We start from the raw sequence: 26,682 nt of genomic DNA on the forward strand, positions 1-26,682 counted from the left end.
ACCCACAGTCTTTATGTTGTCTTTTAACAAAGACAGACCATGAAATTAAGAATGGATGGGAAATGGAAGTCTTTCTGTTTCCCTATTTTCGTTTCTCACGCTTACTAGAACAAACACACACACACACAGACACACACACACACACAAACACACACACACACACACACACACACACACACACACACACACACACACAGTAACAGGTCATCCGGCTCACAGTATTGACCGTGACAGAGCATTATCCTTGGAGGGCTCTGCAACTCCTCAGCTCGATCCCGTGTTAAAGCCCCCAGCTCAAAGTCTCTGTTAACGTCCACAGACCTTTTAGAAGTGCTATTATTCAGAAACCCCATAGAATGAAATTGACTGTTTTGTGGTGTGAACTGATGTACTTTTCACACAGTAACTTCTGGAGCCTCTAAATGACTCTATTAGAGTTTATCTCAGCATTAAATGTGTGTTAATAGTCAAAGCTTTTCCCCTTAAATAAAGATTTTGTCTTTTTTTAAAGCTGAAGTGACTCTAGACGGAGCTGAATGCCTGGATACCGTTAGATCTCATCTCTAAGAATTATGATCATTTAAATCACAGGTGAATAAGTGGGCATACTTATATAACAGCTATTCATTCAGATAATAGGTGGACGTCGGGGCATGTATATTACCACATGAATGGCTTAAACGTTTAAGAAACTGTACCAAGGTTGGTTCATCAAAATGAGAAAAAGGAAACAGTGTCCCAGTTACCGCGGATAATCCACTGAACACACTGTCAACTGTTTTCATGAGGACTATTTTTCGGTTGAAAGTTTCAGTGAAAGCTGTTCACAGTGAGGTCTTTGGATTATCCAGAGTAATTGGGACACTGTTTCTGCAAAGAGAATTTGCTAGAGAATTTCTTAAGCTATTTTTTAAAATGCTGGGAGTCTAAATTTATTTGGGGTGACAAATCAGACAAACATTTTAAACACGGACGGATCATGAGACATTGGTCCCCTGGGTAGCAGAGTACTGTTTGTAGTTTTGCATCTAAAGCCTCATTTCCACCGCCTGGTTCGACTCAACTCAACTCACTTTTGGTACCAGGTCCCTTTCTCTATTTTTGTTTTCCACTGCGGATGTCACCCCCTCGGTGTAGGGGGGATTCTCAGCTAATCCATCTTCAACGCAACACTCGCTGAATCCTTTCATCGGCAAGCAAACAGAGAAACACCGTCAGTTCATCGAAAATACAGCGTAGTAAACTTTATGTACTTTGTAGTTTTGCAGGCTGTCATTTTTAAAATCTGAGTCGAGTGAATAAAAAAATTGAGGTCGCTATTGTCGAACTTGGCTATTTAAAAATGGCGGCATTGTGAAGGATGGCGCGTGTCGATTTGAGTGCTGATTCTCTCTGACCAATCAGTAGTCCCAGTGTAACGTATTCTCATACAACGGTACGTATGGTATCTTACGAAAAAAAGTTATTCCTCCTTTTCCTACGAATGTCCAGCAACACGTGTCAATTTCCACTTGTTACATGCATACAGTCTTTTCAAAATTAACTTCCATCTCCCCAGGAAACAACTTCCTTAGGTTTAAGCAAGAAAGCTGCTTAGTTAGGTTTAGGAAAAGATTGTGATTTGGGTTAAAATAACTCCGGAAGTGGCGTTACCTAAGTACTTCAGTTATGTGATTTTGTGAGATATATACAAATTCCACTGCATTACTTTTCATAAGTATAGCTATGAACGGAGTATGAGACCATCCCACCCAGTGTTTTAACACCACTTTCCAGTATCGGCTCAGCTCGCTTGGAATACCAAAAAAAAACTACCAGGTACTATCCACACCTTTTGCTAATGGAAAACCAAAAAAGAGCAAGTCCAGTTGAGTAGAGCTGTGCCGTACCATGCAGTGGAAACGAGGCATAAGTGACATATTGCAGGTTAACCATAACTGTAAAGTGCTGCTAGTGGTTGAAAACTTTAAGACTTTTTGGACTATTGAGGTTTCGGAATAAAGGGCAGTTGGAACAATGTGTAGTCTGCGCGTAAAGCATAGCCTATACTACTACTACTACTACTAATACTACCTGGTGATTTCTCTGTGTCTGCTGTAGCTTCATCTCAACCTGCAACTTTGTTTAATCTGTTAATGGATCTTTGTAAAGGTCACGCCTCACTCTCTGAGCCCGTGGATATCTTTGTGCCTTGCTGCAATATTTTTTATTACTCCGATCCACTTCTTGAATTACTTCAGTGAAGCCAATAGCATAACACCCATATCATCAAATCAAATCTATTTTTAAATGGGCTTAAATCAGCTCTCAAATGAACATATTCACCTGTTAAATTATACAGGAAATAAGGTACAGTTTGGTTAAAGCAATGGATCTATACAGAGGTTAGATATAAAATCATAACATTACCATGTCCTGAACAAGCACCAGTCTCAACCGAGCTTCAGATCCACATCCCAAAAATGTACATAAATGTTTTAAATGGTTTATATTGGCCTCATGATCCTCTCCTTTCCAGGTTTAAGGAGAGAAAATCACAACAAAAACTGAGAACCAATACGTGTCAAGTCCTACGTCAAATTATGAAAGAACTGATGTTAAAATACCAGGAAGCAGTTTAGGAACCTTTAGCATCCGTCTCCTCCTATCTCGGGAATCATCACAACCTAAATCTGTCAGCAGCCTCTCTCCAGACAGCTGTTTCCTTTTTATATAACTCCCTAGAAGTATGTTTTTTTTTACCCAAGCACAAACTTCCTCCTACCAGGGACATACTTTACTAATCATGCAAATGTGGTGATTTCACTTGCTGTAGATTTAATATTTCTACTGTTTGAAACAGTAAGAAAAAGGGCCCTTAACGTCCAATATTTGAACAGTTTGGAAGTATTTTGCGTTAAAAGTGACAAACACGAAAGACATTGATAATGAGGGTGTTACATTAATGACTAAAAATGGAAATGAAACCCACTAACATCTGGCTTTTGTCTTTAGTATGAAAGGTTACAATCAGCATTCATTCCCAGGACAAATGACTCTGCAGTAGTCACAGGTATTTATCGGCTCCAGCTCCGATCGGCAGTGATGGAAACATGACACCTGGATGGACACGCATATTTCCGACCCTTTTCTGGCGTGATGCTATGTGACATGAATATATAATAAATAAAATCAACAGGGATTTGGATAATTATTGTAATTTATTAACGTACGAAACATACAATTAATACGCTCTCCTTAAAGCCGCCAGACGCCAGTCAGACAACAGTCATTTTGCCTCGTTGATCATCGAAACACACTTGAATTTAAACTCGACCGAAACAAAATAAAACTCATATAAACTGTCTTTGTTAGTCTTTCAACTGTTCCAACAATCACACTCTGGTTTGGTCAAAATGAACCCTTAATTCACAAAGTTGGATGTGGAAAAAACAGCCGTTATATGTGCTCCTCAAAGCCACCAGACTCCATTGACAGAAACAGTCATTCTACCTAAACAACCGTAACTATTTCACTATTTACTAACCCTGTGTTACGACAGAACGTCATACTCGTCTACTGGCAATGCAGCCTATTTTTAGTGGGTTTTCACATGTTTAAAAAAACCTGCATATAGGTGCTAATGTTGGTGTAAAAAGGGTCTAAGAGTGGATCTTGAAAGTAGAAATAACAGTGTACCACAGCGTACTCATAGCGATCACTCTTCCCCTCCTCCCCGTCTCCCCTTCATTAGCTTTCACTCACCTTCCTTTGTCTTTCTGCACACAGCTCTTTATTCTCAGGAGAACATCTATTCATTTGGTGGTTGGGGTGAGTACACTGTGGTTAGTGAGCCGTCTGAATTAAGGGGGCCGGTTTTAATCCCTGTTTCGCCGTGGAAACAGACGGTTTCTCTGTGATAGTGTAATCATGGAGAGAGCTCTCCGGATTACCAAATGAACAGAGGAGGTTGAGCGGATCAGCAGACTACAGCGGAGACAGTATGACGCTAGTTTGTCCTGGTCATACAGACGATCTTGTAGAGTGTGCTGAGTCTTTTACCTCTTGAGCCAGTCAGTCGCTGTGTGCTGGTAAAATGTGTGTCATCCCTAGCGCTGTGAGTCTAGAGATGGTGATGTCAGTTTACCAGACTCATATCTCAACAACAGCCATGAAGATTTGTACAGACACTCGTGATTCCCAGAGGATGAAATGACTTTGGTGATCCAACCTTTCCAGCAGCGTCACCAGCAGAGAGAGAGAGAGTTTGTATAAGAAGCCTCCAGCAGGTTTTGTGTACAGTGATATTTGCGTTTGGGAATATGTGTTCAAACTCTGTGGCTCCGCCTGTGATTTGACATTGACAGGGTAAATATCAGAAGGACAGCTAATATTTAATTACCCTCATTACGACGTACAGTCGCTCTAATCCCGTCTGAGTGTTTGTGAGAAGCTCTTTATCGGAGCAATGTAACTTAGAACTCAGATGGAGAGGAAGAGACAGCATATCTCTCCTTTAACCACGTTGCTGCAGTACATAATCTCCTGGCCATTCAGGTTATCAATAACAGTACAAGTCCTTGGTCTGAGTACGTTTCTTTGTTTTGATGTGAAATCGTTCATATTCAAAAAAGTATCAGCGGAAATGTTGGATGTGGGCTCGAAGGTTTGTTATTGACCTTGGAAATAATAATTTGACAAAAGAATTCTAAGCACAAGGTCCACTTACTGGAAATGTTCAGCCACATTGTCAAAACATATTCACTGAAGAAGATGAACAGAAATAAAATGACTTGTAGTGATAAAGCACACATGCAGCAGGCTCTAAAATGGTATTGAATATTGGTGACAAGGAGGAAGTCAGACGTACACAGTTATTTTTAAAGGATAGAAGTATTACAACAGGGAAGCTGTGGATATTTAGTTTAGTTGAGTTGAGATGAGAACGTGTTGGAAGTTGTAGTTGCAGTTGTAGACAACTTCATATGTATTTTATTTTTTATTTACTATACAATCCAGATGCACTAAAGACATGCTATTGCCGTGTAGTGATGAAGCTAATGATGGGCTTATATTATATACACAATAGAAAGGTAACTTATGATGAGCACACACAATCAATAAATCAAATGCTTTGACACAAAAAGAAAAAAACAATCCAGTATCTGTGGCTGTCGCAGGACTGTAATAAACCCGTCCAATCATTTCAACTATCTGCGATCACGCTGCTTGTGCACTCATTGCGCGTCACCGGAGTCTTCCACAAGCTGCCATCTTGACAGCTGTGAGTACTAACAATAGACATGTTCGTTGTTTACGTTCATTTGGATAATTTTGGGGGAGTGGCTTTGGAGGAGGCCTGAGGGGACGGACTGTCAGTGTTGCCGACTTTCTTGCTAGATTTTTTTGTTTGGATAATGTTTAAAATACTCTTCCTGGTTTCTCCAATGTGACCTACCCAAGCTTTAAGTCCATAATCACACGCACAAATGCACACCTTAAATGAGCATGTGTGCCTTACATCTCACAGCGCAGACTACAGCCAATTATCCCTCATTTTATCAGGATACTTCTTCTATCTCTGACAGTTCGTTCATCCACTACTTCCTTCCTTTACCTCTCTCCATCTGCCCTCATCTCTCTTCCTGCCCGGTAGATGCTATAGAACAACGCTTATTAGGAAGGACCAGAGCTCTCTTTGAAGCCCAAGGCCGTGTGCGCGCGTGTGAGTAAGCTCATGCCTGCATCGGCTGTAACTGTGTGCTTTATACAGAACGAGAACATGAATGATGACACGTGCTGCATGATGAACGTGACTCTCTGGTACTGTATGTGACTGCACCGCTCTGTGTATGTGCGTGCACATTTTTCTGTGTGTGTGTGTGTGTGTGTGTGTGTGTGTGTGAGAGCCTGCCTTCAGTCTGACACTTTCTGGCTCTCAAAGTGCCAAAAAAACGCGTTTGCCTCGATACTTCATTTAACAGCTGCCATTTCAACTCCCACACAGCTATTACATTGACAGCACACACACACACACACACACACACACACACACACACACACACCGAGCCATACAAAAAGCTGTTAGCAGCAGTGCTAAAGAGGTCTGCTGCTGATGGTCGCTCAATAGATGGTCTGATAGAGGTCTGATAAACGACCAGTTATTGTTCCCTTGAAGTGAATGTGGAGCACTCTGAAGCACCTTTACCTCTGTTGCAAAGTTAGTTTGAGTCCCTTCTTTCACCAGATGTTGCTGTTGTGCTTGTGAGCCATAATGAAAAGTCATGTCAATAAAAACGAGTACAAAAAGTGCCTAAAAGAATTTTTGGAAGACTAGCTTGTTGACTATAAATCACATTTTCATATTTTACCAAAGCATACCATCATTTTTTAAGTAGATTTCTTGTTTTCCAGGAAGCCAGTAGTTTCAATTCATGCCAGTGTTGTATAAAAATCCACTTGCAGAGACTTGAAACTTACTCAAAATACATAATCTGTCAGGTTTTACCATCATTTTATGGTAGTTCAGTCACAAGCAACGACTTGATGCCGCAGCAGTTTGCATTATGCGTAGTTAGATGGACCATACATTAAAGCTGCACTAAGATTTTTTTTGTATTGATAATAAACCAAGTGACTATGAGTCATGTAAAAAGAGTTGCACATATTAACGAACCCACAGAGAATTATCACCCGACTCTTTAGTCCACCTCAGTTCTACAGAATGTTTTAGCTCATTGTTTTGGCTTTACGGTCCGCAACTTCACTCTGTCGGTTCACTCTCATAGCGTCATTTTTGGCAATTCAAGTGTAACGGCACTGACCTTTGCTTTCTTTCCCTGTGGCTTTTTGGAAACTTTGCAATCCTCAGTCAGAACTGATGCTGGTTTTGTTGCAGGTTTAGTGAATCATATTGGGATCACAGCATTGGCCAAGTTCCTGAAACATAAATACGAGCGTCTGTGTGTCTTGTTGTGTTGTAGGCAGGAGTGTAAGAAGCTACGGGAGGAGCTGAGAGAGGACCACGAGGAGGACAAGGCCTCAGCGCTGAGTCAGCTGGCACAAAGCAAGGAGCAGGAAATGAGCAGCGCCAGGGAGAGCTGGCAGAGGAAAGTGGAGGACCTGCTGGAACAGGTACGACTAGCGCCAATGGATCTGCATACATGTGCAGTACAGTATTTGCATGTGTGTTGACCGGCCTCCTTCTTTTAAATTACAAAAATAATTGGCATAGCATAATAATCTGAATCTGCAAAATATCAAATAAATCTAGTCAGTACAAAGTACAATATGTCCCTCTGAATTGTAGTGGGTATAAAGTATTATAAAATGGAAATACTCAAGTAAATGTACTTAGTGACATTCCACCACTGGATATTAACTTCAGGTCGCCTCATTTACTGGTTAAAGATGGTTTTAATGTTCAACCTGAGCTGTGAATACCGGATGCCTCTGCAGCATGTAGTCGAACGGCTGTAATTATACCAGCAGCAATAAAAATCAATATGGAAGAAGAGAGAGGATGAGAGAGGATGAGAGAGGATGAGAGAGGCAATAAGAGCAACTGCATCCCTCTGAAGCTCATGTTGCCTCCTATAAAGACCCGCTGTCTGTGCCAGGCTGACTTATATCTTCCTCTCAGTGGTGGACAAACTCACTCACACATTCATTATTAGATGCTGCGGCGAATCCACCGGAGCAGGCGGCTGCTGCTAATGACCGTCCGGTAATGTTAATGTAGCGTGACTAAGCTCTCCTGTGGTCATCGGCGTACACACAGACACACAGTGTCAGCGGACTTATTTATGTTCATCCCCGCATGCCGTGCTGCTGCTGGTAGTCGTCGTGCTGTCCATCAGCTCCCACCCAGTGATTAATGTGTCCGCTTCACGCCTCGCCAATCAGCGGAACCATATTTATTTACTCCGATGTCAAATCAGACCGACGCTCAACATCTTGATGGATTCACACCGACAGAGAAGATGCTGTTTGGAAAATCAGATGATGTTTTCTAATGATCTGTATTTTAACAGAATATTATCTCTATGCCAAGCGATGCGTGGGCAGATATAACTTTTACAAAATGTGATTTGACTTTTGCTCACACATAAGCTGCTTCACAGTATGTTTACAAAAAGTGAAACGCTATACGTAAATATTAGTGTCGTTGTAATTGGCAGTTTATGTGATGAAGTAAGTGGGTGAATGTGTGCACTGGTAGCAATACATGAAGCACCTCTGTACCTCTAGCTAGGAAACGTCTGTGTTTTGACTCAGGTAAAGTCAAAACACCTTCACAAGGGTCAACGGCGAGTTAAAGCTGCACTAATAAGTCCTCTTTATTAACACATTGTGTAACGCAAAAGGTGTTGTTAGTGACGAGGGTAGAAATGACAGACATTTAGCTACTATCTGGTGAAATAGAGAAGCATTTAGCAGCTTAAGAGACAAATGGTTCCCTCGGGACATTATTGAATATGTGTTTCAATTAATGAATGCAAATGTTGCATAATATCTGCAGGATATCTGCAGGTTTGCTGACATGTTCACCGTAACAACTCCAGGTGATAATAAGCAAGTATTGTTGTGTCTCATCCACTGAAAGAGACTATAGTTGCCTCACCCTCCACTCCTGATACATTTCACAGTTTAGAAACCCAAACGTACAGCGTATAGAACCATATGCTTGTGTTAATGAAGCGCTCCAACCTTATTACACAGCGTGTGACTCACGTCTCTTAGTCATAATATCATTTCCAAATATAGGACGCAGCTATTGAGACCAAGCTGCTCTTTTTGGTTCACTGAGAACATTTTGTCTTTGTGTGTAGCAATCCCACGTACCATGATCTCCAAAAGGTGATGAATTTATTCATTCCAGCTATAAATTAATTATTTAGGGTCCAGCTGGTCTCACCTGTCAGTTCGCTCCGAGGGAGTTCAACAGTTGGTAAAGCAGACAAGGTTATCGTCCCCGGGCGAGAGTATCTTTGCATCCTGCCAACAACTGTTGCTGTTTCTAGACATGAGTGGACGTGTTGGATCTTCACTCGGCGGCTGGTTGACCTTCCAGCAACAAGTTCTCATCCCAACTCGTCACATACCGTCGCTTGGCGTCTCTTTATTTTTGGCATAAAAATCACTATAGTTACCCTTGGCGACACTTTAGGACTATGCAACAAACCCACTATAATTAGGTTTAGAAAAGAACTATGTACGTTTGTACAGTGAAAATCACATTGAACGTTGTGAACACGGGACACAAATGAACAGCTGATTGTAACGTGAGGCACGGGACAGCAGTCTCCTGGATGAAAGCCTTGTGTTTGTTTGACCATCCATCTCTCCTCCCGCCCACCCGGTGTGTCTCTTTTTGCTCTTTAAACTACGTCACCACACTCCCGCCGCATTTTCTCGGAGCGTTTACCACGGATGGGTTTACATTATAGTTAATGGAACGTCCGGTGCGTTTCATACTACCGCTCAAGGGGGCCTTGTGCGGCAGTACTGAACGCCGATGGCCGTGACAAAGCCTCGATAGTTAATGTCCTGGGAATGAGAACGGGCTGCACATCATCGGATGCAGTCCTCTATAATCTGAAGTTTCCTATTGGCATTCTTTATCAAATTACCTTTATTTGGCATGAAGCTAAATACAGAGTTGCTGAAGTAGATTGTACAAGGTTGTACTTTTATCTCTACTTTTCGTCTAGACAGACTAATTTGGTGCATCATGCTGCTTCCTCCCAACAATGAATTCTAGTGCTACACCATTAGCCAGAGTTCATTACGTCCTGCAGTGAACTGCAAATAATTTATTCACAAAAAGTAAGAAACTTTATTGCTCGAGGCTTTGAAGAATTACAAACATCTTAATATGGCAACCTTTGTTTAAGCCTAATTGATTGCCACCCCCTCTTTGCCCTTCTCCGTTATTCTGCTGCTCCCCAGAGACAGCCGAAACTCCCTTCTACTTCTCGCTCTTCCTGCACCATCCGCTCACTTTCCTTTTAATAGGAATAATGAATATATGTATGCGGAGGTGTAGAAGCAGCGGCTTGTTCAACAGTAAGGGTCTCCCTCCCGGTGTAACATTTATTATTTCGTCTGTTCCTCTCTAGATCTCCCTGTTGAAGCAGAGCCTGGAGATGCAGCTGTCCCAGTCGCAGTCGTCGCTGCAGCAGCTGCAGCACCAGTTCAGCCAGGAGAGGGAGCACCTGAGGATGCAGCTGGACGAGCTGCAGACGGAGCACCAGCGGCGACAGCAGCGTCTGCAGGAGGTGCACTGCTGCTCCATGCAGGACATGGAGCACGCCCGGAAGAGAGACCTGAAGGTAGGTGGTGGTGGTGGCCAACATTTATATACAGAAAAGCTGCACTGTTTACATCCGTGTTTGCTAGCTAGCAGCTTTCTTCTTCCCTGCCTTAAGCTGGCACATTTAGCGGATGTTTCTTGGCGTGTAATCAGTGCAATAGTGTGGAACAGTCAGCGTGAATGTGTATTTCATGCTTGTCAGTGCACCTGTGCATCCTCGTGCATGTGTTATTAGAGCACGAGATACAAACACAACAGGCACCCAGTCTTCATAGTGCCTCTAATGGTCAAAAGTAGAACCCAGTCGAGGCAGATACCAATGATATTTGTGAGTCTAAATCTGAAAATGGCCAATATATTGGCCAGTATATATATAGTATATTTTTCATTAGCATCCCTTAAATTTGTTTATTTAAAGATTTTGATCAAGATATGTACTGAGTGGGACACAAAACTACCTCAAACATATCTTTTTATGATTTTTGGGGGTATTTTTGCCTTTATTTGACAGAAGACAGTGTAGAAATGGGGGATAGAGAGGGGGGGTGCAATTATGTGGCATGTGCTATAACTACTTGGCTACCAAGGCGCTCCTTATATATTATATATTATTATAAATACTGCAGGCAAAATGTTTTTTTTAAACACATCAAGGGAGCGTAAAAAACTTTTTTGCGCTACTGAGAAAGTTTTATTGAATTTTTCCATACAGCTTTTGCGCATAAAAATATGTGAATGGAAACTCGGCTATTGTGGTGCATAGCTCAGACAGACATGCAGTGGTGGATAACCTCAAAACTAGACGGAGTCAGCACCATGGACAGCTACTGCATGCAGACTCAGGCTAAATCAGCACCACGGACAGAGATCTGCAGTTTAACCAGCAGCATGTATCCTGGAACTTACTGTATACTGTATTTAATAATAACACCTCCCTTATCCCCTCAGTGTAGATTATTTACCTCAATATATCATTCTCAAATACATGTTGATCTAATATAATGACTGTAGAACCAAAATGTCCCTTATAAATTCAAAAGAAAATTCCACTAATTTGTGAGAGAAATGTCTTTATTCTTTGATTTTTGGGTTTCTGGGGAAAAAATAAATAAATGATTCTTGACAATGACTGATATATTTGACTTCAGGACATCTCTGACTACATACAGACACAACATCAAACATTTTTACTGCATTAATTTAGAGATATTCCCAAGTAAAAGGCCCATATTTGTACCTTGAGGCAGCTACATTTCTGAATACCTGCTGAGCTATAAAAACACATTGCTCCATAATTCCTGACAATGACTGATAAATTTGACCTCAGGACATCTCTGACTACATACTGTACATGCTGAAGACCAAACATTCGTACTGTATCAATTTCCAAAGTCCCTAGAAGTGTATGATTTAACTTTTTCTCATGGTCTAGTGTTAAAAAAGTTAACAAAAATTGCAGTAAATCATAACATCGAATCGCAATACTTAAACGCAATACCTATCAAATCGGCACCCAAGTATTTTGATAGTATCTAATCACGAGATGAGAATATCGTCTCAGCCTTACTAATGATATGCAAACAATTATGAACTGCAGCATTTATGTCATCTTGTCTGCCAGTTATAGGCGCTGTTCAGAAGAAGCCATCCATGACATTTATATCCAATAGAGCGTCGTCAGAGTCAAGGTTAGACTGGCAGTGAGTCATCACTGTCATTACTCGCTCTCACTGACAGCAGACAGCTTCTATATCAAGTAGCGATGCTGACAGCTCTGTGTTTTCCTCTTTATAATGTCAAAATATGCACGCGCAAACCAACGTACACACTCCTCAAGGTGCCAAGAAAATGTTCTTCAACGCTAATCCGTCCATTTCACAGTCAAGGTCGATTTGGATCAGCTATACATCACAATCCCAAATCCCCTTTTTCGACTTGGACGCTGTAATTGTACTAATGCTTTAGGCAGAATGGAGGTCAGGAAACAGTGTCCTTATGATGTGTTTTTGGCAACTCCTGGAGTACAAATGTGTATGAGGACGCGCGTGTGTGTGTGTGTGTGTGTGTGGGGAGATAATATCACCTCTGAGTCAAACAGCATTTGTGAAATTGGCAGTCTTCATTATTTTCCTGTAAACCAAACTGACTGCTGTAACAAACATTCTCCTCCTTGTTATCTTCCTCTCCTCCTCCACTTGTCTCTTCTCTGATGCAAGCTCATACACTAGCTGGTCCCTCAATATAGCCACACTATTGGCCATCTTTCCTGTCTTTCTTCTGACACAGACTTAGTTAATAAGCAGGGGAATAAAGTGTTAAAAGCTTTACAGAGGGCTTTTATGGTGGCGGGGTGTTTATATTTCTGTCAGCGGTGCAGGCAGAGAAAACTCAATTATCCAGAGTGGAGGCATTAGACGGATGATTTGTGTGTGTGCGTGTGTGTGTGTGTATGGGAGGTACATTCAGATATTCTGGCGTTATCTGTTCGCGCACAGTTACATCCAGGGAGTAATAAAGTTGTTACAAATCCCCGCTACACAAACACATTCACATAACCTAATTTAGCTCGCCGACTTCTCGCGACCAAAACGCTACAAATAGAAGCAGCGAGTGTGCACGGAGCAAATGACAGCTTATTGATTCGCTTATCATCTTTTGTCTCACCTATCTTCAAACTCTTGCTCACTTTCTTTTTTTTTGCCGGCACACTTTCTCAGAGGGAGAATTGTTAATTCATATCAAGAGCAAAACAACGCCAAAGTCAAACTTTTTCACTTTCCTGTGAAATATCTTGACATCTGTTTGATGGATTGGCACTTTAATTTGTTACAGACATTCATCCTGATGACTTTTGCGATCCTGACTTTTCCTTTTTTGCGCCATTATCAGGTCAGAATTTTAATTTGTCTGATAGTTTATGACCAAATACCTGCAAATCAAATGACTTTCCCATCAGCCTCAGCTAAAGTGCTAATTAGCAGATGTCAGCATACTAACATGCTACGATGGAAAACATTCTACTTGATGAAAAATCAGCATGTTAAACATTTTCGTTGTGTCCATATAAGCATTTAGCTGATGTTAGCAGATTCACAGAGCCTTTAGCATGGCTGTAGACTATTAGTTTAGTTAAATCTGTACTACATCTTTATGAGGTAATAAAACCTCAATATTTATGGCTGAATTCTATAAATCGGTCATTAATATTGTTGAAATCTTGAGCACTACTTGTCAAGCCAGAACTTAGCTATCATCTTTTCTTCGTATCTGAATGTTAAAGCCCACATTAAAAAAAAGCATCACTCAGATTCCCACTCTCTGGAATCCAGCCAGTGTGCAGTCATTTCTCACGGTCAGATCCTCAAAAGGTTATATAGGCCTTTATCTCTAACAGGCTCCGCTAGTGGGATGCTCTCTGTTCTGGTCTGCCAGAGAGAGCTTTGAATCAACGGAGGATAATGCAGCAGCTTGAGAGTGCTGACTAAGACCAGAGGAAGCTGTTACACCTGTTTCAGAGTGGATGTGTTGGCTGCAGGTTATTTGAGGCATTAAGATTCTGCTCTTCTTGGGGTTTAAATCACCTGAATACATAACAGACACACACTTCTAAGCTGCATCTCTTTTAGACGCCTCACTTCCTCCAGCTCCGGGTCTTTGCGTTGTCCTCGGGGTCAGGATTAAGACCTGTGTTGAAGCGGCTGGATCAGTCTGCCAGAGCACCCCGAGGGCCACAGTCTCACTTCATGTCTCTGTGTGTTTATCCACCCCCGTCTCTCTCGCTCCAGTTCATCAGTATCACCCTCCCTTTCTTTTGCTTAGTTAAATGGATACACCACCAGCAAAGTAACAAATATTGACCGTCCAGTAATGGAATGAAGATTGAACCGCCAGGCCTCCACACACACACAAACAGCACGGAGAGGAGGCGAATGTAACAGCAATACAGTCAATTTGTAATTATAAGGCTCACTGCGATTAGGAGTAATTAATGTCCTCCCTTTTAATTAAAGGGATAAAAAGGTATGGTTTTTACTGACCCACGGCATAAAAGGAACAATAATCAATACCAATGAAGAAGAGAAATTAGTGGCTTTTAAAAAAGCCACTTCCTCATACTGTGATAAAAACCTCCCACTGGGGAGGCAACACACATCTACTTGTGTTTTTTACGAACTGAGGATAAGCTATAAGTCCTCTCAGCGTCTTTAACTTCTGTTAATGTGTTTATGAATAAAACAGAATATGTGATCAGGGTATCGTTACGATAGATTTAAAGGAGACATATTATGCTCATTTTCATGTTCATACTTGTATTTTGGGTTTCTACTAGAACGTGTTTACATGCTTTAATGTTCAGGTCGACTCCTTTATATCTTTACATATAGTTGTTTGCCGCTGTATTAATGATCTGGATATCATATAGAGCAACTTTTAAACATTTAAAAACAAAAATGACAGACTCTGATATGGTATTTAACATGTGATAACTGAACTGGATTACAACTTGGAAAATATACTTTTTTATATTTTACTGTGACTTTAAGCATATATTAGCATCGGTATATTGTCATATTAATTGTGAAATCCTGCTGTCATATTTACAGTAAACAAGTGGGATCTTGACTTTGAACTCATACAGCATTAAATAGTTTGTTTCACAGACAAACATGCTGTAAGATTATAAAGCAAACGTATTAACACTAACTTCAGAAACCATGCAGATTCAAAACACATATGATAATCCTAAGAAACACAACATTAAAGTAATGTAATAACAAAATGTGCTTCAAACTGCCAAAACGTATGCCACAACAGGAAACATGCAACACAACACACTGCCTATGAAGTCGATGGAAAGGTAAAGAAGGGTGGAGCACACAATTTGGTGAGGAAATGAGGGATAGGTATATATATATATAGTGTTCTTGGGAGCTGATTATTAGATCTTGTGAGCAGGTGCACAGGTGGATGTGGAGGTCAGGTGGTGCTGAGTGGGAGGAAACACTAGGGACTACTGCAGGACAGGGAGAGTAAGTGACTGACAGACTGACAATAGAGAGAGATGATAGCCTTGTTGTAATACTCGGTGGAATCAGTTTTAGCAGATACACAACTAAATACAGCGTGAACAACATTATTATCCACCTGCTCACAAAGATCTCGTCTTTAATGAACTGAAACACTTTTGTTCTAAGTGTTACCATAAAAACAGCATGAGTACCCCGTCAGACGCTAAGACTCCCAGACTGCCGTCCGCCAACTCAGAGCGAGGTTCATTTGAATATTCAAGGCTCTCTCCGTTCCATGAATCATTTCCCAGAAGCATTACATATTGGTGCCGCAGATGTTGCCGTCAACCTCCTATGAATATCATTTTAGATGATCCTTGTTGATGGGTTCTAGTTATAATTCGCAGAATGTCATTTTAATATTTTACTGACAAAGAAAATGGATCTACGATGATGTGCTTTAAGGGCTTTGTGTAATAATGAAAATGAGATCTCGGCTGATAGATATAGCTGCTGTGTTTTCTCCTTTGATATTCAACATTTCCTTCTTTTAATAAACCAGTCTGCAGATGTATGTATGACTTGTTATTAGAATTAAATTATATTTAAATCATTTATCTGGATATTATTTTAGACACAAGTAGTTCTAGGGTGCAAAGTTGGAAAATATTTATTTGAGGAAGTGGGAATAGAGGACAATTTGAAGACACCATGCATAAACTGGCTGTTGATGGTCAGATGTAATGTTGGTCTCATTCATTCTCTGCCAACAAGCCGGCTGACAGCCGACTTTGTCAGATTGATGATGCTCAGTGTAATAAGCCACTTGACACAACAAACGTCTGTCGAGTTGACAGAAGCATCGATAGTGAAAGTGTTTCCCAAAAAGTGAAACCATATTTCCTATAAACACACAAAATGTGGCTCCTCACACATCAACAACAGCTCCTTCTGCCAGAGCAAACGTCCGACTGCCAGCAGTGTAATGTTAGGAGGCCTGTGCTCAGTGTGTGTGTGTTGTGGCAGCCCTCCAGTCAGCAGTGTTAATGCCTGATGCTAATACTGTGTATATTAGTGCTTGTCCTTTTTCTTTGCTAATATTCTAATATGTTTGTTAAATTCTTGTAATCAGCCGTGATCAACAACAGCTGGATGAAACTAACTGAAAATAATTGAATTAATCGCCTAATTTAACAAAAATATAATAAACATAAAGGAAGAAACATGTTTTTGTTTGACTAAAAAAGCTCTTGTTTCCTTCACAAATAGAATTATTAATGAACATGTGTACACAGAAAACTTCTGTCTGGACTCTTCCGTCTTTTCGGAAACTTTTGGATCCATAATCATCACATTCTCACCAGCAACACGTCAAATACTGACGCTTGGTCAGTGGCCCTACGCTTCAAACTGTGACGCTCTAGGTACCACTCTAGCGTCAGTTTTGGACATGTCAGGGACGGCGTGTCAATATGCGCTTGTTACATGCATAGTGTATTTTCAAAATATTCATTTTCATTCATTTCATGTTAATTTGATAGGGAAAAATACATATACATAGAGAATTGCACAACAATTTTCCAATGCAATGTATCACAGCATTTATAGCTACTGCTTATTTCTAATGGCCATCCCTAGAAAGGCCTTTAAAATAACAAATATAAAACACCTATTTAAAGCCCGGTGTGTCTCATAAACACACTAAAAGGTGCCTCCATACGCCAGTATCAGACGCTGAGGGGCACTGACCAAGCTGCAGTATTTGGCGCATTGGGAATGAAAACAGGTTGCCGTAATAGTAATACACCTAATCATCATGTATTTTCATTAATACAGCCCCCTCTAGTTCTACTGTACCAACACCTTTGGTCGCAAAACTAACAAAAATCTGCTGGGATATCAAACATTTGTTTTCTCACTCTGCAATCCCAATATACTTTTTGTCTAATTCTCAGTAAAGAATCACAAAACGCGGTTAGTCTCCACATGTTGCATGTGTCGTAATTTTGAGCCACTGCCTCCGTCTGTCTAATGAATACTTTAGAAAATAAGATCAATATCAATTTCACCAGGAGTACCTTATGTGTCTACAGCCATCATTATACTCAGTGTAGCTGAGGAAATTCTATTGAACTAAATATCCGTTTTAGAAAAGTAAAGTTCAGTCAAGGCCGTTCTGAACAGGAATCTATTGAAATTGTCAGTAAACCTTTTCAGGATTTTTTTTATTTTCTGAGACGCAACATAAAAGGTGACCTTACCTCTATTTTTCTCCAAAACTGTACCTGTAGAAAAAGAGTGAATTACGATATTACAATGCATTTTGACAGTGAGGTGACTTTACCTTTTTTATTCTCAAAAACTCTACAGTAGAGTGACTTTCAATTAATTTTCCTCACAGCTGAGGTCATTCTGCACAGGAATCCATTAAAACTGTCAGCTAACCTTTTTAAGTTTCTGAGGCTTCAAGTATGAGGGATAATTGTCTGTTTTTCAATGCATTTTGACATAACGGGTGATCTTATCTTATCTCTCAGAAGCTGTAGAAACTGTAGAAACAGATTTTTCTTCTCGTCTTTTCTGGTGTTTCAGTGCAGTTTTGGTCAGTGTGATGACAATTGGCCAGTTTCTTCTAGAGGATTTATAATGATGCTAAAATACTTCTCTCTCCCCCTGCCTCACTTTTCCATTTCCATTCTTACATCTCTCTTACTTTTCTCTTCCGCTCCATCATCTCCTCCTACATCTGAAACTTTTCATCCACGATTTTCCTCTTTCTCTCCCTCTCCTCACTCCTTTTCTCCCGCTTCCTTTTCCTCGATTCCCTCCCACTCTCCCTTCTATTCTCTTTTTTCCTTTCTGTTATCCTCTCTCAACCTCCACTGATCCCACCACCACCACCCCCTTTGCCTCCACCCTCTCATCTCTCCATCAGGAGTTGGAGGAGCGTCTCCGCCATCATCACCATGCAGAGCTGCAGTCTCTCAGAGAGGCTCACCGCCAGAGCATCGAGACGCTCAAACAGCAGTCAGAACAAGAGCTGCAAACACTCCGCTTTGAACTGGAGGACGAGGGCAAAGCCATGCTGGGTAAGGGCTTAGAGAGTGTGTGTGAGTTTGAGTCTGTGTGTGTGTGAGTGTGTGTTTGTGTGTGGGTGCATGCATTGAAAAGATTCACCCTCCCATAACCTTTTGGCACATTTTCTTTTTCAACAAAATGACTTGAGAAGCACAGATTTGGGGTTTCTGGTCACAGTGTGCACTGGTTTTACTGTGGAAACTGAGGTCATACTGAAAGAAAATAGTGAAAAGTAAAACCTCTGTCCTTTCATGTAGTAAATAGGGATATAAGACCGTTACTTTGAAATGTACAAGTACACATTTTTCTCTCCAAATGCAGTTGGAACTCCAGAAAGAACAGTTTTATATGGTTGAATAATACAAAACATTTACAACAAGAGGCAGCATAATGCCCTGTCATGGTAACAAGTTATGAGCAGCGTCTTTCCACTAGTCTGAAAGAAAACATGTTATGGAAGCAAAATAGCCCAAAGTCCTAAAATTGACCAATGCATGAAAGACGATGTTTTTGCCTGGGGTGTTATTATAATTATTGATGCATTATCCCTTTTGAGGCAAAGCTCTGTATATTAATTATCTATCATGATCACTTTGTGCCAGGCTGCAAGGCAGCGCCCTCGATTAATATATATACCTGCTTCAGGCAAGGAGAGTGACGAGAGTATGGACGACTATACACCTGCAGTGTGGTTACAGGAAATGGTGATGAAGCTATGTGGTCAGAGCGAAATCAAATGAATTCAGGGAAATATGGGACACTTTTATGCATTTCTTGGGAAATGATCAGGCTAAAATTAATGAGTGTAATTGATATACAAACAAACAAACACCTATAAAAAAAAAAAAATGGTAAAATAAAAAACACCTTATTAATATATTATTATTGTTATTATTATTGTTTTATTTTTATTTCATTTTATTTTTTTATTCATATTATTATTTTCTATTTTTACCTGAATATTTTATGTTGAAGGTGTCAATGTGACGGTATGTTTTTTTTATATCAAAAACAATTTTATTTATTTACATTTATTTTACCAGGAAGTCCTACTGAGATCAAAATCTCTTTTGCAAGAGAGACCAGTCCAAGGTAGCAGCCATACAAAATCACAACACAATAAAATACAACAACATGATATACAATAAATCACAATAAATATAATATAATGTTTTTTATAAATAGTAATGTTTACATCACTTTGATGTTACAGCTGTGTGTGTTTTTGTATACATGTATAATGAGATGTAGGAACAACAGTTAAAACAATGAGAATATCAGCAGAAAGTCTAGGATAGACCAACTGGAAAGTGCAGAAAAACCTCAGTCTTACCAAGTTTCCTGTTCGAACACACACCAGTGCTGTGCTGTGATAAATGGTCTTCCATTAACCTTCATGTCGTGGTCCTGACACTGGAGAGCTGCTCCCATCTATCTCTCACTTCCCACATCCTGACATCCTCTTATTACCTTTTTCTCTTTATCTCTCTCCCTCTCTTACTTCCTTTCATCCTCTCCCTTTGTGTGAATGTGTGTGTATGTACACTTGGGTGCTCAGGTGTAAGTGAATATTATGTATTTCTATATTTTCATAATTTAAAAACTGCAGTGGTCAGCTTTCACTGCTGTATTTCTCTGTTCTGACATTATGAATGTCTTACATTTAAGTAGAAAGCTAATAACGGCATGTGTAGCCTCTCTCTCTAAACCATTAGACTGTTTGCAAAGAAAGTTGTTCATTGGCGTGAGGATTAAAGGCCACTTGGGTAAAGGCAGCCGAAGCACTCTGCTTTATGTGCAAACTAAAAAAAAGAATTTATTTATTTATTTAGTTATAAAGATGCCTCTGCCTCTAATGAGCACTTTTTTTGCAAGCAGACTAAAGGTTGGAGCAAGCGTTTTTCAAAAAGCTTTAAAAGTCTGAAACTCTTTCTCATGTGTACAAAAATGAAACATGGCCTTTGCTTCCATTTCCCCCCCGTCAGCCTCTCTGCGATCAGAGTTGAACCACATCCACGCGTCAGCCATCGAACACCTGAGACAAACCCACCAACAGGAGTCAGCTGCTGCCAAGCTGGAGCTAGAGAAAACACTTGAGAACAACCGGATACAGGTAGGAGACCAGTTCATCATGGAAGCATCTGGGTCATCTATTGGGATGACTTAACCTTCTGAGACCCACAATAGACCGTTTTTTGTAATCTTTAGGGGGTACAGGGGGTCTTTTATAGATTTACTGCTAAATTTAACCATTTTTTACCACTAGAGAATTGATAAAAATGATCAATAATCCCTCCAAAATACCACATTAAGACACCAAGACCTTGAGGAACACAATAGAAAAAGCCATGCTGTGATTTGGAATCAAAAACTTTAGACATTTTGGAGATTTTTGCAAGAATTGCACTTTTCGCCGATTGGATGGCGAGCACTTCTGTTGTGGAAATTGCTCAGACACTCCCTTATTGTCAATATAGCTAGGAAAGCCATCCATCCTCTGAATGCTCTAGGTCTTTAGTTTGTGGCTGTAAAGCTTCATGAGGCTGTGAATATCCTAAAGGTCACCACAGGTCATTTTATACAGTGAGGTCAAATTTAAAAAAAATGGGTTTTCTATTCAATCTAGTTCTAAAACTGAACCTGCTACAGCCTCTGAAAGGCAGTAAAGTCGGTCGGTTCTCAGGGGGTTAATGAATATAAATCAGAAATTTACAGCTGCACACATAAAACCTCATGTCTTTAGAGTTAATTATAATACTCTGTCTATATCCGTCTTTATGCTTTTGTTGACACACTGCATGGAAACAAACCTACTGTGATGAATGACTCTCTAGTCCAGTATAAGATTGTGTAATTAAAATACATCCACACCTCTAAATAGGCATTCAGGACCTCTCTTTCACACTATTACTATCGCTACTAACACATTCACCCACAGTCTCCAACGATGCTGTTCTAGTGAGAAACACATGAAGAGAAATCTGTAATACTGCACACTTCAAGGGATAGTTTGGGTGTTTTGATGTGGGGTTGTATGAGGTACTCATCCATAGTCAGTGTATTACCTACAGGGGAACTGAAGCCATTACATCGCTCTCTTCAAAGCCACCAGACTCCATCGACAAAAACAGTCATTTTACCTGGCAGAACACGGGAGTTGCGGATAGGAAAAATAGTTTAGGTGTTTAGATTTTTCAGTTTCTTTTATGTTTACCTGTGTCGGCTGTCACACAGAAATTAGATAGCCAGGATGCCTGAAATCCCACCTGCTGCAGGCTCACACACACACACACACACACACAGATACACACAGATACACAAACCCCGGCAGGCTACCCTCTTACCGTCTCTTGTAAATCTTACTAATTACCCCAAACACCATGAGTCCCTCTCTCATCGCCGTTGTGATACAGATGTTCTAGCAGAGAAGCACAGCTGGTGGTCTTCAATACCCCCCCCTCTCCACCATCAGTCGCTCTCATCTTTAGTTGCCATGGCAATAGGGAGTCAATAAAGGCTAATAGTGGAGTGTTACAGTCTGAACTGCCTGTCAGTCATACGGCTGCAGGAAATTGATTGGAAACAGTTCAGATTTCAGTCGCTGCTGCAGCACTAAAGCTTCTTTTTGACCCACAAGTAGATTCTCATTGTTTATTTTGTTTTAGTTAATACATTTGACTGTGTATGGTAAATGTGAACTATAGTATTGAACTGTCCACACAGATACAAATAGTGGAAACCTGGGATGGAAGTGGTCATTTTTACATAATATAAATTCTGTAAGCAACATGATTATCTGAGTAATGATCTATAAAAAGTGTATTTCTGTTCCCTACGTGTGTATTGGAATAACTCAAGAAAAGATGCAATAGGCTGACTGTCTATTTTTAAACCAAATGACCTTTAATTTCTAGAGCTGGCTTCTGAAAATGTTTTATTTCTTTCCATGCAAACACATCACAAATCCTATCATACACATCTCAAATCACGCAACTTAAAGTTACTACAAGGAACTTTTAACAGGTTATGAAACAGTCTCAATTTAATACTGATGCCTCTATATGACCTATATAAGAAAACGAGACCATCGGCGAGAAGATCGGCTTTTTCTTTATAGTTATTCTTAATGCTGCTCGTTATCGGTGCCTCCGGCAGAAACCTGTCCACCGCGGAATGGGTTAGCTAGAGGGAAGGGAGGCATGGGAGAACCAGAACCAGGACTGCCTGGGGCAGACTGTCAGACCCTGCTGCAGTAAAATGAGAGGTTTTCTAAAGGGACTCTGGTGCTCGGAAACACTACCACTTTTGTCCACAGGGACCGCCAAAATCAACACAAAATGAAAGTTCCTTGTAGTAGCTTTAACAATTCAGTTCAAGTTCTGGTACATTTAATACTTTTCCTTCTTTTTTTAAGACTACTTTTTGGGCATTTGTAGCTTTATTTGACAGGATACAGAAGAGAATCAGGCATACAATATGAGGGCTGAGAGAAAGATAGGGGACGATATGCAACAAAGGATTTAAATTAGGAACACTGCAGTTATATTATGTGTCTCAGGCAGGATAGGTCACTGTTTGGCCACCCTCATTTAAAAGTGAGTTTATCCTTTCTGTCCTTCCACCATCTGCTAAAATCTCCCTTTGTGCTTTAAAATAAACCTGCAGATTTCACGGCACAAACTTTTACCCACCAAGTAGATTTCCTTCTTGGGTAAAATGCTGCATTTACAGCGTTTAGATTCAGAGACTCGGAGAGTTTGTGTTTACATTAATTCCTTGTTTACCATGCCGGAGCTCTAATGGCGCATAAACTGAAACTTCCTGAGTTGAGTCATCAGAGTGGAAGAGCTCAGCGGCAGACAGTCGTCACGCTGTGTTAAATAATGTTTTTATACCTCCAATTACTTAACAGACGGGGAGGAAGAGGCTGATGAAGTACAGGGTCTGCGTGCGTGTGCATGTGCGTGTGTGTGTGTGTGTGTGTGTGTGTGTGTGTGTGTACACATCGTCAGCTGTCCCTGGAGATATTTCACTTGTTTGATCTCACAGAGCCGTCTGATCAGTTTTCACATCATCAGCATGTCTTGACATCCAGTATCTATTCTGTTCTATTTCCACGATATTGTTCTATTTTTGATGTAGTTCTTAGTGTTTTTCACAAAGTGCTTCTTTATCTCTGAACTTGAAATATGTTTTATCAATACAGTATAAGTAAAGTATCTTAGAAGTGCTGTCATTTTCTCTTACAGCTCTTTTGTCCCAGTCCAATATTTTAATATTTCACATTATCATTCTTATCCTCTCTTCTCTCTCTTTTTTTTGCATTAAATGTGCAGCTGTGATTTGGATCCAGCTGTTTATTAATGGGCAGACCTGATAGTTGCCCAGATACTTTACTAATCTCCAGTAACTTTAAAGCCTCTGAAAACATATTTCTCTCAAGGGTGAAGGTTTGGTTTCAGAATGAAACTAGTTATTGTTCTTTCCATAGTATAACAAGCAAAATAGAAATATAAATGTAATGTAAACCTCTGTGTTGTTAATCAACAGACCCTTCATAAAATCATGTTTTAGAGATAATTTATGATAGCTGAAGTTATTTTTGCATCTTTACCATTGACTGTATTTAAGAAGTGGATGTAGTCACCGTGTCGTCAACCCATCGGTATGTGGACTGACGTTTTTTACCGTCGCCATCTTGGTTTTGGCCGTCACAATTTTGTCTTTTTGCAACCAGAAGTGACACGAGAGGGTGGATCTAATACAACCAAATGCTGAATAACACGTTTTTAGGCGACCAAAATGTTACAATTACCTTTCATGAACTGAAAACACACTGTGAAAGGGTTAAAGTTGTGGGACGAAAACACAGACAACTCCCAGACCGGACAACGCCGTGGTAGCGATCTGTCATTCACAAAGTAACAACACCCTAAAGCATACCTTGCTTTATGGTCTATTTGACTCTAAATGGGACCATAATTTACTAAATGAACATCATGCTGTATTGAAGAAGACTTGAAACTAGTGATTGAGACCATAAACTCATGTTTACAATGTTTACTGAGGTAATAAATCAAGTTTCTCATAGACATCTATACAATCAGACTTCTTTTTGCAACCAGAGGAGTCGCCCCCTGCTGGCTAGTAGAAAGAATGCAAGTTTAAGGCACTTCAGCATTGGCTTCACTTTTCAGACCCGGAGGTTGGCCACTGATCTTTACTGATTTCATTCATGCTCAATTCTAGCGTTTTTTTTGGAGAATATTCACTGTTAATTAAGATAATTAATTCTTTACTTGAAGTAATGCGGAGGAGGTGGAAGTGCTCATGTGAGCCCTGAGTGGTGTCTGCTGTCTGCCTCTCAGGCTGCATACAGCCTCAACAACCTCCAATAATAAGGTAGAGTGGACTGTAAGTAGCTTGAGAGGCGAAACCCAGGGCAAGTCCCACCCACTTCAACTTCAGCTAGCGAGGAGAGCACATAGAAAAGAAATACAGAAATGTTTCTTGTGAAATAATTGAAACTGCTCTAACTTTGGCAGAAAATAGCGTTTTCAAGTAGGACTCCATAAGATTTAAATTGGATCCAATTCAAGACATGATTATTCAGTGTGTCACAGTAGATCTGTTCTACTGTTAACAGACTGTGGATGTTATTTAGACAGTGCAACACTACAATTGTTCATTGAAACTAATGATAAACACAATCGCAATATAAAAACAGGTTCACATTACTGGTATTCTATAAAGAACCAGTTAATTATATGACATACTATCTGTTCCTGCAGGATGGATGATACCAGCCAAGTAATGTCCACCCGTCATCTTTAATACATTTTTCCATTTTTAGTAAGATTCAGGAGAGTCGGCCAGCTAATGTCCTCACCTGATAAATATTTAAATAACTTATTTATGTTTCAAAGACTTGAAAATGAGAATAGAGAGGGTGGCTGGCAAAACAGCAAGTATGGTGCATATAGAGTGGAGGGAAAGTGAGATTAGAAAGAGAGATGACAGAGTGACAGACACGGTGTGAGAGATTCAGTAAAGCTCCAAACCAGTCCGGTCGTCTGCAAGGAATGTGAACATTGAACAGATATATCTGCTGCACGGATGTCACGATACCAGAAATGTATTAGTCAATACTAATACCAGTGAAATTCCACAATTCTTGATACCAATTTGATACCACGGTAAAAAACATGAAATCCCATGTACTTCAACAGACACTCCTTTATTACCGTTTGCATACTGGGTTTTGTGAATTCATTATTAATATCTGATGATCCGCCTTAAGTGTCTCACCAAAAACTACATTTTTACAAGATTACATGTGAACACATTATGATAACGTTATAATTTACCTTCGCCAAATACAAATTTTTGACTGAATAGAGCTTGAACGCATCATGATGTAACTCAATGGAACCTTTGTTAACGTTAGCTGATAGGTCTGTTATTTAGCCAAGCAGGACTGTGCTGCCCCACCGGCTGCTAACAGGTAACGTTATCTAGCTCTCGTCCTGCCGATTTCAACACAGATTTGTTGTTCACAATGGAGCATTATCAGGGATATTTGTTAGCATTCTCGGGATGACAGAACGTCATTAGTCTCGAGCCTTACGGTATCTGTGGTACTGTAGAAAAACGAGTACCGTAACATTTCAGAATTTTGGCATCGACTTGGTACCGAAGTATCGGCTCTTGTGACATTCTTATCTGCTGTAATTTGATTAGATTATCTTTTAAAAAAGTCCCAATGCAACACATACTTCAAATCATCCTGAATGCCCTGAAATGCATTTTCGGTCCTCTTTATTTATTTATTTTATTCTGTCATCGTTTTTCCTCCCCTTCCCGTTTGCTTGTGTTTTTTTTGTCTTTGTGCCTCCTCTCATCCCCTCATGACGCCAGGAGTTTGATGAGATGGAGAGAAATGAGTAAATGAGTCATTAAAGATTAATCTGCCCTGTCCCCATTGTGTTTAATTGCATCGCTAGGCTTATGGACAGCAAAAAATCAGCCAATGACATTAAATTGATTAAGATGTTGACGGAGACTCAGATAGAGACCGACAGTGAGACAGGAGGTTGTGACCATGATGCTATTATACAAGATTATGGCTTTTGGATATATGAACACAGCACAAATTGTTATGTAGGCAAGTGAAATTAGATTTTTGCAGAATGGGGAATCATAAGTGGACAATAACTTGACAATAGTTAATCTGATTGTGGTGGAGTTAAGTGGCCCTCTACTGGGAGTCTTCAGATCACATCTTTGCCTCTTCATTCAACT

General features: G+C 40.2%; 1 protein-coding gene across 15 annotated transcripts in view; it reads left to right on the forward strand.

Annotated features, from left to right (window-relative positions):
- The window catches only part of fam184a (family with sequence similarity 184 member A), a 167,870-nt gene that overhangs the window by 112,175 nt on the left and 29,013 nt on the right, over nt 1-26,682 (forward strand). For all 15 annotated transcript variants that reach the window (XM_037750663.1, XM_037750661.1, XM_037750672.1 and 12 more), the window contains 4 exons: nt 6,963-7,113; nt 10,101-10,313; nt 18,239-18,392; nt 20,367-20,494. In XM_037750663.1, the coding sequence (XP_037606591.1) occupies nt 6,963-7,113; nt 10,101-10,313; nt 18,239-18,392; nt 20,367-20,494 (646 nt within the window). The remainder of the gene's footprint in view (nt 1-6,962; nt 7,114-10,100; nt 10,314-18,238; nt 18,393-20,366; nt 20,495-26,682) is intronic.

The sequence above is a fragment of the Sebastes umbrosus genome, chromosome 18 (assembly GCF_015220745.1).
Source record: "Sebastes umbrosus isolate fSebUmb1 chromosome 18, fSebUmb1.pri, whole genome shotgun sequence".
Taxonomy (NCBI): domain Eukaryota; kingdom Metazoa; phylum Chordata; class Actinopteri; order Perciformes; family Sebastidae; genus Sebastes; species Sebastes umbrosus.